This window comes from Coregonus lavaretus (assembly GCF_964263955.1).
Source record: "Coregonus lavaretus genome assembly, chromosome: 23".
Classification (NCBI taxonomy): Eukaryota; Metazoa; Chordata; class Actinopteri; order Salmoniformes; family Salmonidae; genus Coregonus; species Coregonus lavaretus.
The window spans coordinates 4717786-4729849 of NC_140010.1; the positions used below are offsets into that span (position 1 = coordinate 4717786).

At 44.0% G+C, this 12064-nt stretch overlaps 1 protein-coding gene across 1 annotated transcript; it reads left to right on the forward strand.

Annotated features, from left to right (window-relative positions):
- Positions 1-5522: 5522 nt before the first annotated feature.
- Positions 5523-8435, forward strand: admp (anti-dorsalizing morphogenic protein; the record flags this gene model as incomplete). The annotated part of the gene is made up of 5 exons (XM_084139402.1): positions 5523-5778; positions 5993-6129; positions 6255-6377; positions 6482-6677; positions 8014-8435. 5 exons carry the CDS (start codon positions 5523-5525, stop codon positions 8433-8435), a joined length of 1134 nt encoding a protein of 377 aa, XP_083995528.1.
- Between the last annotated feature and the right edge of the window lie 3629 nt (positions 8436-12064).

The window sequence follows — 12064 nt, forward strand, 5'->3', positions numbered from 1 at the left end:
TTCTCCTCCTCCTCCCTGCAGCACCCCAGCTCTCCTCTTCCTCCCTGCAGCACCCCAGTTCTCCACCTCCCTGCAGCACCCCAGTTCTCCTCCTCATCCTCCCTGCAGCACCCCAGTTCTCCTCCTCCTCCCTCCCTGCAGCACCCCAGTTCTCCTCCTTCCCTGCAGCACCCCAGTTCTCTCCTCCTCCTCCTCCTCCCTGCAGCACCCCAGTTCTCCTCCTTCCCTGCAGCACCCCAGTTCTCTCCTCCTCCTCCTCCTCCTCCTCCCTGCAGCACCCCAGTTCTCCTCCTCCTCCCTGCAGCACCCCAGTTCTCCTCCTCCTCCCTGCAGCACCCCAGTACTCCTTCTCCTCCCTCCCTGCAGCACCCCAGTTCTCCTCCTCCTCCTTCCCTGCAGCACCCCAGTTCTCTTCTCCTCCTCCTCCTCCTCCTCCATGCAGCACCCCAGTTCTCCTCCTCCCTGCAGCACCCCATCTCTCCTCCTCCTCCTCCCTGCAGCACCCCAGTTCTCCTCCTCCTCCCTGCAGCACCCCAGTTCTCCTCCTCCTCCCTGCAGCACCCCAGTTCTCCTCCTCCCTGCAGCACCCCAGTTCTCCTCCTCCTCCCTGCAGCACCCCAGCTCTCCTCTTCCTCCCTGCAGCACCCCAGTTCTCCTCCTCCCTGCAGCACCCCAGTTCTCCTCCTCATCCTCCCTGCAGCACCCCAGTTCTCCTCTCCTCCTCCTCCTCCTCCTCCTCCTCCTCCTCCCTGCAGCACCCCAGTTCTCCTCCTCCTCCCTGCAGCACCCCAGTTCTCCTCCTCCTCCCTGCAGCACCCCAGTTCTCCTCCTCCCTGCAGCACCCCAGTTCTCCTCCTCATCCTCCCTGCAGCAACCCAGTTCTCCTCTCCTCCTCCTCCTCCCTGCAGCACCCCAGCTCTCCTCCTCCCCCCTGCAGCACCCCAGCTCTCCTCCTCCTCCTCCCTGCAGCACCCCAGTTCTCCTCTCCTCCTCCTCCTCCTCCCTGCAGCACCCCAGCTCTCCTCCTCCTCCCTGCAGCACCCCATCTCTCCTCCTCCTCCCTGCAGCACCCCAGCTCTCCTCATCCTCCCTGCAGCACCCCAGTTCTCCTCCTCCTCCTCCTCCTCCTCCTCCTCCTCCTCCTCCTCCTCCTCCTCCTCCTCCTCCTCCTCCTCCTCCTCCTCCTCCCTGCAGCACCCCAGTTCTCCTCCTCCTCCCTGCAGCACCCCAGTTCTCCTCCTCCTCCCTGCAGCACCCCAGTTCTCCTCCTCCCTGCAGCACCCCAGTTCTCCTCCTCATCCTCCCTGCAGCAACCCAGTTCTCCTCTCCTCCTCCTCCCTGCAGCACCCCAGCTCTCCTCCTCCTCCCTGCAGCACCCCAGCTCTCCTCCTCCTCCTCCCTGCAGCACCCCAGTTCTCCTCTCCTCCTCCTCCTCCTCCCTGCAGCACCCCAGCTCTCCTCCTCCTCCCTGCAGCACCCCATCTCTCCTCCTCCTCCCTGCAGCACCCCAGTTCTCCTCCTCCTCCCTGCAGCACCCCAGTTCTCCTCCTCCTCCCTGCAGCACCCCAGTTCTCCTCCTCCTCCCTGCAGCACTCCAGCTCTCCTCCTCCTCCCTCCATCACCTCTCTCATAACAACTGCCGGCTAGCTGTTAGCTCTAACACTTTGGTACACCCATAAAGTTGAGCTGTTGTTGTTTAAATACGACCTGTTTGGTTTCTTATTCACACTCCCTCCAAGTGTCCTCAATTAGTTTGTGATTGTTGCTTATATTGTAGTGATAGGCTTATATTGCATAAAGGCCTATATTATTTCAAGTTAATAGGTTGGATTTGAAAGTGTGTGTTTGAGAAATGTGTCTACACTCGAAGAAGGTTCAGCACAACACAGTCCTAGATGTCTCTGGGATATATTCGGTTGTGGATTAAACGCATGGTTTTTCACGACATCACTTCACCTTCTTATAAACCTTGTTTCCCTCTGTTTTGCAGGAGCCCCTCTGATTCAGTAGTCTGCCATCTGTGGGCTGAGAGACCCACTAACTCCTGTGTCCCTCAGAGCTACGGCAGCCACATATTCCTCAACCAGTCTTCTCCTTCTTATCCTGTCTCTGCCTGTCCTGAACCAGTCCTCTACTGGAGAACACACACACCACCATCCCCTAAGACTGTCCAGAAACAACCCCCTAGAAATGTATTAATATGGTTGCAGTGCCGCTTTGATAAGCTAAATGGAGTTTTCACATCTTGCTTATACGTACCAGTCCTTTGTGATATAAATGGAGTGTCTTGGGTTTAGGATCTTCGACTTGCTTTAGGGCCTTCAACTCTACCTGGTTCTAGGCTGCAGTCTAGGCCTGTGTTAAGCCAATAGTTCTTACTATAGGACCACACCTTACAGATGTCTCTGAATGCAACGATTTGCTGAAGCTATTCTTGTGTTATATGTAAATACATGTATAAAACAATTTAGTAAATAAAATGTATTCCAAAACTATGAATCAACTGTCTATCAGGCATCAGGTAAATCAATGAAGAATCAATGACACAAACTCCTTATCTCTTAAACAAATGTTTGACTGTACTAACCTGCAATTCATATTGCTCATTATGTACTCCTGAGTGGCACAGTGGTCTAAGGCACTGCATCGCAGTGCGAACTGTGCCACTAGAGATCCTCGAATCCAGGCTCTGTCGCAGCCGGCCGCGACCGGGAGACTCATGGGCGGTGCACAATTGGCCCAGAGTAGGGGAGGGAATGGCCGGCAGGGATGTAGCTCAGTTGATAGAGCATGGCGTTTGCAATGCCAGGGTTGTGTGTTCGATTCCCACAGGGGGCCAGTGTAAAAAAATATGTATTCACTAACTGTAAGTCGCTCTGGATAAGAGCGTCTGCTAAATGACTAAAATGTAAAATTATAATGCTTATGGAAACCATATTGTGCAGCATGCCAAAACGGTAATATAAACAAAAATTATGGATATACAGTTGAAGTCGGAAGTTTACATACACTTAGGTTGGAGTCATTAAAACTCGTTTTTCAACCACTCCACACATTTCTTGTTAAACTATAGGTTTGGCAAGTCGGTTAGGACATCTACTCTGTGCATGACACAAGTAATTTTTCCAACAATTGTTTCACAGACAGATTATTTCACTTATAATTCACTGTATCACAATTCCAGTGGGTCAGAAGTTTACATACACTAAGTTGACTGTGCCTTTAAACAGCTTGGAAAATTCCAGAAAATTATGTCATGGCTTTAGAAGCTTCTGGTAGGCTAATTGACATAATTTGAGTCAATTGGAGGTGTACCTGTGGATGTATTTCAAGGCCTACCTTCAAACTCAGTGCCTCTTTGCTTGACATCATGGGAAAATCAAAAGAAATCAGCCCTCAGAAAAAAATGGTAGACCTCCACAAGTCTGGTTCATCCTTGAAGCAATTTCCAAATGCCTGAAGGTACCACGTTCATCTGTACAAACAATAGTATGCAAGTATAAACACCATGGGACTACGCAGCCGTGGTTGTGGGTTCGATTCCCACGGGGGGCCAGTATAAAAAAAAAAATGTATTCACTAACTGTAAGTCGCTCTGGATAAGAGCGTCTGCTAAATGACTAAAAATAAAAATAAAAATGAAGTAACCAAATAGGGCTATCTTCTGTATAGGCAAAGGGTGGCTATTTGAAGAATCTCAAATATAAAATATATTTTGATTAGTTTAACACTTTTTTTGGTTGCTACATGATTCCACGTGTGTTATTTCATAGTGTTGATGTCTTCACTTTTATTCTACAATGTAGAAAATAGTCCAAAATAAAGAAAAACCCCATGAATGAGTAGGTGTGTCCAAACTTTTGACTGGTACTGTAGATATATTTGTAGGAGAATCCTAGGATAATTTAGAGCTTTTAAATGACAATGATTAGCGCTTTAAAATAATAGAATACAAAATGTAATCGATCCATTTAAAGGTTGATCTGAGGGAAACATTCGACGGACACGATCTGTTTGAAGGGGCACACGTTTGTAAATAGTTGCGTAAAATAACAGTTTTGAGTTTGTAATACTGGCTCTACGTGTGGCCTTTTTTTCCCCTCAAGAAATGTTATGGCTTTAGGGATGACGTGTCATATGTAGTAAAGAAGCGATAGAACATGTTTTTGAAGGACTCCTCTTTAGAGAGTGCATGGTGTGAGTGTCTTGAAAGGTATTTTAGTGTTTGCTACCACCCAAGTGGTTACAAATTCTTCATCTTAAAAGGACTGTGAATTTCTCACAATTTGCTAAAAAAGCTACGCGTAATGATATGAAAGCCACCTAAAAAGGCACAATGTCGTTGGTGCGTAAATATTCACAATGTAGCTTCTTATATCCTAACCCTCATTCGTGATGAATTATAAATATATTATGTAGGTAATACATTGATAATAAGAGATATTAATTGTGTTGTTTGCATGAAGGTGTGTTGCGTATATAGAGGCCATGCATAAAAAGAGAGGGTAGACGGTTTGAAAAGTTGATAACGGCTGAACTTGTGAGACTACATATTGCAACACAATTCATTCGATTGCCACACAAGATTGGCAATCGAAAAAAAGTGGATTCAAGATATTTTACAAGAATGTTCCAGGCCTGATATAAAACGCGTAACTGCATGTTAGAATGTCCACTGTAATTGTCCCTTAAATCCATGAGAGCACACCTAAACCTAATTTTATCCACACTAATGAATGATGAATTTGCATATTTAGAGATGGTTCAATGATTGTAACTGGATTTATAAATGAGTATAGGCACCATGACAGTTGGAGCTGTATTTGACCAGGTGTGATGAAGCCAAGAGATGATTCAAATGGAAACATCCTCAAATAGGAGGACTTCTCTTTCTGTTTATAGAAGTAAGTGTCGTTCCCGTCCGACATTATACCCATTTGTCGAAATTAATGGATCCATTATAAGGCGGTTAACCTCCTACGGTGAGCAAACATCCTTGGCTGTGCTGTCCTCAGAGGGGTTTAACCATATTCTGGATATTTCCTATCCAATTGAGTGCTTTAATTTGTCCCTAAATACCATGAAAGCATGTTATATTGATATTATTTATCTCATATATAAGTCCTGAGTTATTTTTCAAAGGAAAGGTTGTTTATTTACGATTTTCTCGTCAGACGTTGAGAGGACTGTTTGGATGAAATCTACAATCGGGTTCACACCTTGTTAACACCACCATTAGCCTTCCTTTACATTCGCTGATTGTTGATTTACATTTGCGACTAAATAGCGTATTTTATGGCTGTTGTCCGAGGGTTTAGGGACACTGCAACCAATGCTGGAGCATTTGATATAAAACCTGGAGCTTCCAAAGCTCTCCAGTCACTCCAACATCGGACTTCGACTGCATGCTGGAGGACAAGACATAGATGCTCCAAGGACCCACAACAAGAACCATGCACCATTACTTTATCTCTGAGATGTTACCTGTTGCGATGATCACTGCCATTGCCACGTTAGTAAGCATGGCTACTGCAAGACCATCACTAAATTATTTGGAAAACCGCTTTTCCATCGAGAACGAGTCTGAAGAAGTGCGTTCTGCAGCTATCAAGAGGCTGCTGGAGGTGTTCGGGATGGAGGATGCTCCTCTCCTCCGGGGCGACAAGCAGCCGCCTCAGTACATGGTCGACCTGTACAACACCGTCGCAGATGTGGACGGCGTTACCAAGGATCCCTACATTCTGGAGGGGAATACAGTTCGCAGCTTCTTCGACAAACGTAATATTTTGATATTTTAACCTCGACCCTGTCGATAGATCAGTTATATTAGGTTAGGCCTATACCTGTATCTCTATTGCACCTGCCAGTCCTATGATTCACCTTATGCAATATTTACAAATAATTCGTATATTACGCACGTATTAGGCTCACATTATAAGTCTATCATGGCACTTTTGCTTTTTACAATACGTATTATCCTTCCCGCACACAGTGCACAGTGAACAAATTGAGTTCCTGTTCAACTTGTCTATGGTGGCCAGGAGTGAGAAGGTTTTAACCGCGGAGCTTCATCTCTTCAAGCTGCGGCCTCAGGCTTCGGCGACATTCAACAGATATCACTTTTGTCAGGTATAAACTCAATGTGACCCATTTATATATGCATGTAGGCAGACATGCAGAGAGACTCAACTGTCCTTTAACTCCTCAAAAGTAAGCTAAGCAAAGCTAATGGTGAATCCATTCATTCCCCACAGGTCAGTGTCTACCAGATTCTTGATAGCAGGAAAATGAACATTACTCAGGGGAAGAAGCTGCTGTCTTCCAGACTGATCCCTGTCCACTCCACTGGCTGGGAAGTGTTCACCATTACACAAGCTGTAAGTATCTCATTCATCCATCCATCCACCCACCCGTCCACTATCCATCCATCCATCCATCCATCCATCCACCCCTAACCCAACATAACTCTCTCCCTATAAAGGTGCGTTCCTGGATGGCTGTTGAGGGCAGTAACCTGGGTCTGCTGGTGGCAGTGCAGACCCTGGGAGGAAGCCAGATGGATCAGAAGGTGGTGCGTTTTGCTTCAGGCCGTAAACACCATGAGAGCAAGCAGCCCATGCTGGTGCTGTTCACTGACGATGGCCGCCGTGCTGCCGCTCTGGAGAATACAGTCAAAGGTAGCCTACCACACTATCACCTTATTATTAATGTGTTATTACTGTATCACTACCACACTATCACCTTATTATTAATGTGTTATTACTGTATCACTACCACACTATCTCCTTATTATTAATGTGTTATTACTGTATCACTACCACACTATCACCTTATTATTAATGTGTTATTACTGTATCACTACCACACTATCACCTTATTATTAATGTGTTATTACTGTATCACTACCACACTATCACATTAATATTAATGTGTTATTACTGTATCACTACCACACTATCACATTAATATTAATGTGTTATTACTGTATCACTACCACACTATCACCTTATTATTAATGTGTTATTACTGTATCACTACCACACTATCACCTTATTATTAATGTGTTATTACTGTATCACTACCACACTATCACATTATTATTAATGTGTTATTACTGTATCACTACCACACTATCACCTTATTATTAATGTGTTATTACTGTATCACTACCACACTATCACATTAATATTAATGTGTTATTACTGTATCACTACCACACTATCACATTAATATTAATGTGTTATTACTGTATCACTACCACACTATCACCTTATTATTAATGTGTTATTACTGTTTCACTACCACACTATCACATTATTATTAATGTGTTATTACTGTATCACTACCACACTATCACATTAATATTAATGTGTTATTACTGTATCACTACCACACTATCACATTAATATTAATGTGTTATTACTGTATCACTACCACACTATCACCTTATTATTAATGTGTTATTACTGTATCACAACCACACTATCACGTTATTATTCATTTGTTATTACTGTATCACAACCACACTATCACGTTATTATTCATTTGTTATTACTGTATTACAACCACACTATCACGTTATTATTCATTTGTTATTACTGTATTACAACCACACTATCACGTTATTATTCATTTGTTATTACTGTATTACAACCACACTATCACGTTATTATTCATTTGTTATTACTGTATTACAACCACACTATCACCTTATTATTAATGTGTTATTACTGTATTACAACCACACTATCACGTTATTATTCATTTGTTATTACTGTATTACTACCACACTATCACGTTATTATTCATTTGTTATTACTGTATTACTGGTGTATTAATAGAACATGATTATCTCTGTCATAATACTTCATCTTTTATTTGTACGTTTATCAGCAGTACTACTGAATTTTTACTGTTGAACCTAATATCAATAGTAAATCATCTTAATTGAGCGTGTATTCAGTTCAATTAGAACCACATTTCCCTAACCAACTCTACCTTTTCTCTATCCAGATCCCAATGAGACCCCAGCCGCCCCCAGCCTGCCTTCCCTCCCCAACGCTCCAGGCCTCCACCGCAGTGCCCGCTCCCTGGACTACGACGAGGACGGAGAGAAGATGACGTGCCAGCGCCTGCCTCTCTACGTGGACTTTGAGGAGATCGGCTGGTCCGGGTGGATCGTGTCGCCCCGGGGGTACAACGCCTACCACTGTAAGGGCTCCTGTCCCTTCCCCCTGGGCCAGAACATGAGACCCACTAACCACGCCACCGTCCAGTCCATCATCAACGCTCTGAAGCTGACTAAAGGCATTGAGACGCCATGCTGCGTGCCAGACAAGCTCTTCTCCATCAACCTGCTGTATTTTGATGATGATGAGAACGTGGTGCTGAAGCAGTATGATAACATGGTGGCAGGAAGCTGCGGCTGTCACTGAGATAGACAAGGGGGTGACTGTTAAACCAATAGGGCTGACGCGGAGCAGCAGTGGGTCGCATTCCAGAGGGCACAACGTTCCAAACCTCACAGATAGAAATGTCTTGTATAGAGCTTTCCGTATCAGATATTTCTGTAATCTTGCACCCAACTGAATGCAACCCTGCTGTGTGCGGATGGATGACTGCCACAGGGGTTGGACTGCTCAATGCTGACCAAGCTGTCTTGTGTAAAAGCAAAGGAGGACAAACGTTAAAAGCAGATTTCAGTCTAGGTGTTGGTATGAAACTCCCCTTTACACTCAGTGGGGAAGATTAAGCAGTATGCAGGCAGAGTCCTACGTGTAACATATGTACATAGGTATAAATTATAATATATGACTTGATTTCCTGTGACAGATGTAAATGTGTATAGTATATGGTTGCTGATTGTGAACTATTTTAACATTTTAATAAATTGTGAGAAAACATATTTTTGTTTGACAGATTGAGTATACTGAGAAAAACCCACTATAATATACTGTAGGTACATTCCACTAATATCCAGAAGGGCGTCTTCCATACTTAGAAAACCTTCCTAGCTATATCCATGGCTTGGAAAACCTTCCTAGCTATATCCATGGCTTGGAAAACCTTCCTAGCTATATCCATGGCTTGGAAAACCTTCCTAGCTATATCCGTGGCTTGGAAAACCTTCCTAAAAGGCTTGGAAAACCTTCCTAGCTATATCCATGGCTTGGAAAACCTTCCTAGCTATATCCGTGGCTTGGAAAACCTTCCTAGCTATATCCATGGCTTGGAAAACCTTCCTAGCTATATCCGTGGCTTGGAAAACCTTCCTAGCTATATCCATGGCTTGGAAAACCTTCCTAGCTATATCCATGGCTTGGAAAACCTTCCTAGCTATATCCAAGGCTTGGAAAACCTTCCTAGCTATATCCATGGCTTGGAAAACCTTCCTAGCTATATCCATGGCTTGGAAAACCTTCCTAGCTATATCCGTGGCTTGGAAAACCTTCCTAGCTATATCCGTGGCTTGGAAAACCTTCCTAGCTATATCCATGGCTTGGAAAACCTTCCTAGCTATATCCGTGGCTTGGAAAACCTTCCTAGCTATATCCGTGGCTTGGAAAACCTTCCTAGCTATATCCAAGGCTTGGAAAACCTTCCTAGCTATATCCATGGCTTGGAAAACCTTCCTAGCTATATCCGTGGCTTGGAAAACCTTCCTAGCTATATCCGTGGCTTGGAAAACCTTCCTAGCTATATCCGTGGCTTGGAAAACCTTCCTAGCTATATCCGTGGCTTGCCTGATGAAGACAGCGTACGGTTGCTGTCCTATCTATGCTATATGCCGGTGTAGTCGTACAGATGATGGCCTGGCACCTTGCTGGAGAACAGAAAGCAACACACGTCACAGCTGCCTTCATCACAACAGGTTAAACGAAGCCTTGAATGGAGAAAACATTTCTAAAAGGTAAAGTGGAGTCCTTTTCAAATGGCGACCTAAACTGGGCCAGGTCTGCTCTGTTCTGTGTGAATGGGGCATTCCTTTGTACCAAAGTCACTGTCAGACTGATTCAGTAATTAGTAATTAGGGATGCACATCAATATACAGGAATATATAATGCTATAATGCTATAATCTATGATATTATATACACTACATATGCGGACACCCTTTCAAATGAGTGGGTTCGCTATTTCAGCCACACCCGTTGCGGACAGGTGTATAAAATCGAGCACACAGTCATGCAATCTCGATAGACAAACATTGGCAGTAGAATGGCCTTACTGAAGAGCTCAGTGACTTTCAACGTGGCACCGTCATAGGATGCCACCTTTCCAACAAGTCAGTTTGTCAAATTTCTGCCCTGCTAGAACTGCCCCGGTCAACTGTAACTGCTGTTATTGTGAAGTGGAAACGTCTAGAAGCAACAACGGCTGAGCCGCGAAGTGGTAGGCCACACAAGCTCACAGAACGGGACCGCTGAGTGCTGAAGCACGTAAAAATTGTCTGTCCTCGGCTGCAACACTCACTACCGAGTTCCAAACTGCTTCTGGAAGCAAGGTCAGCACAATAACTGTTCGTCGGGAGCTTCATGAAATGGGTTTCCATGGCCGAGCAGCCGCACACAAGCCTAAGATCACCATGCGCAATGCCAAGCATCGGCTAGAGTGGTGTAATGCTCGCCGCCATTGGACTCTGGAACAGTGGAAACGCATACTCTGGAGTGATGAATCACACTTCACCATCTGGCAGTCCGACGGCCGAATCTGGGTTTGGTGAATGCCAGGAGAACGCTACCTGCCCCAATGCATAGTGCCAACTGTAAAGTTTGGTGGAGGAGGAATAATGGTGTCTGTGACTTGAACTCCATGAAGCATTTATTTGGGCTGCAATATCTGAGGCTGGTAACTCTAATGAACGTATCATCTGCAGCAGAGGTAACTCTGGGTCTTCCATTCCTGTGGCGGTCCTCATGAGAGCCAGTTTTATCATAGCGCTTGATGGTTTTTGCGACTGCACTTGAAGAAACTTTCAAAGTGCTTGAAATGTTCTGGATTGACTGACCGTCATGTCTTAAAGTAATGATGGACTATCGTTTCTCTTTGCTTATTTGAGCTGTTCTTGCCATAATATGGACTTGGTCTTTTACCAAATAGGGCCATCTTCTGTATACCACCCCTACCTTATCACAACACAACTGATTGGCTCAAACGCATTAAGAAGGAAATAAATTCCACAAATTAACTTTTAACAAGGCACACCTGTTAATTGAAATGCATACCAGGTGACTACCTCATGAAGCTGGTTGACAGAATGCCAAGAGTGTGCAACGCTGTCATCAAGGCAAAGGGTGGCTACTTTGAAGAATCTCAAATATAAAACATACTTTGATTTGTTTAACACTTTTTTGGTTACTACATGATTTCATATGTGTTATTTCATAGTTTTGATATCTTCACTATTATTCTACAATCTAGAAAATAGTTTAAAAAAATAAAGAAAAACCCTTGAATGAGTAGGTGTGTCCATACTTTTGACTGGTACTGCATATATTATATATATGTTCTAATATAATTATTAGAATTAGCATTATATGCTATAAGTCATCTGCATAGGTGACAGTGTGTACTATAGCGGTGTACACCTACGGCTATGCACAGACACTATCAAATCATTAGTGAGTGCACAGGAAGAATTTGCTCTACTTTTCACAGACTGACTGTCCCGCTTTTCAAACTGTATATAAAACACAATTAAATAGGCAGGTAAAAGACAATTAAATAGGCAGGTGACAACAAAAATACTTTTAAATCTTCACTGTCAAGTCTATCATCATTCCCTGAGGTGGGGTATGAAGATCAGTTGCTTTTGCTCCTCCACAGATCAATATAAAACATTAACCTACAGTAAATTGTGTTTTGTCATTTGGGTGAACCATCCCATTAACCTAAAGTACATTGTGTTTTGTAATTTGGGTGAACCATCCCATTAACCTACAGTACATAATGTTTTGTAATTTGGGTGAACAATCCCATTAACCTACAGTACATTGTGTTTTGTAATTTGGTTGAACCATCCCATTAACCTGCAGTACATTGTGTTTTGTAATTTGGGTGAACCA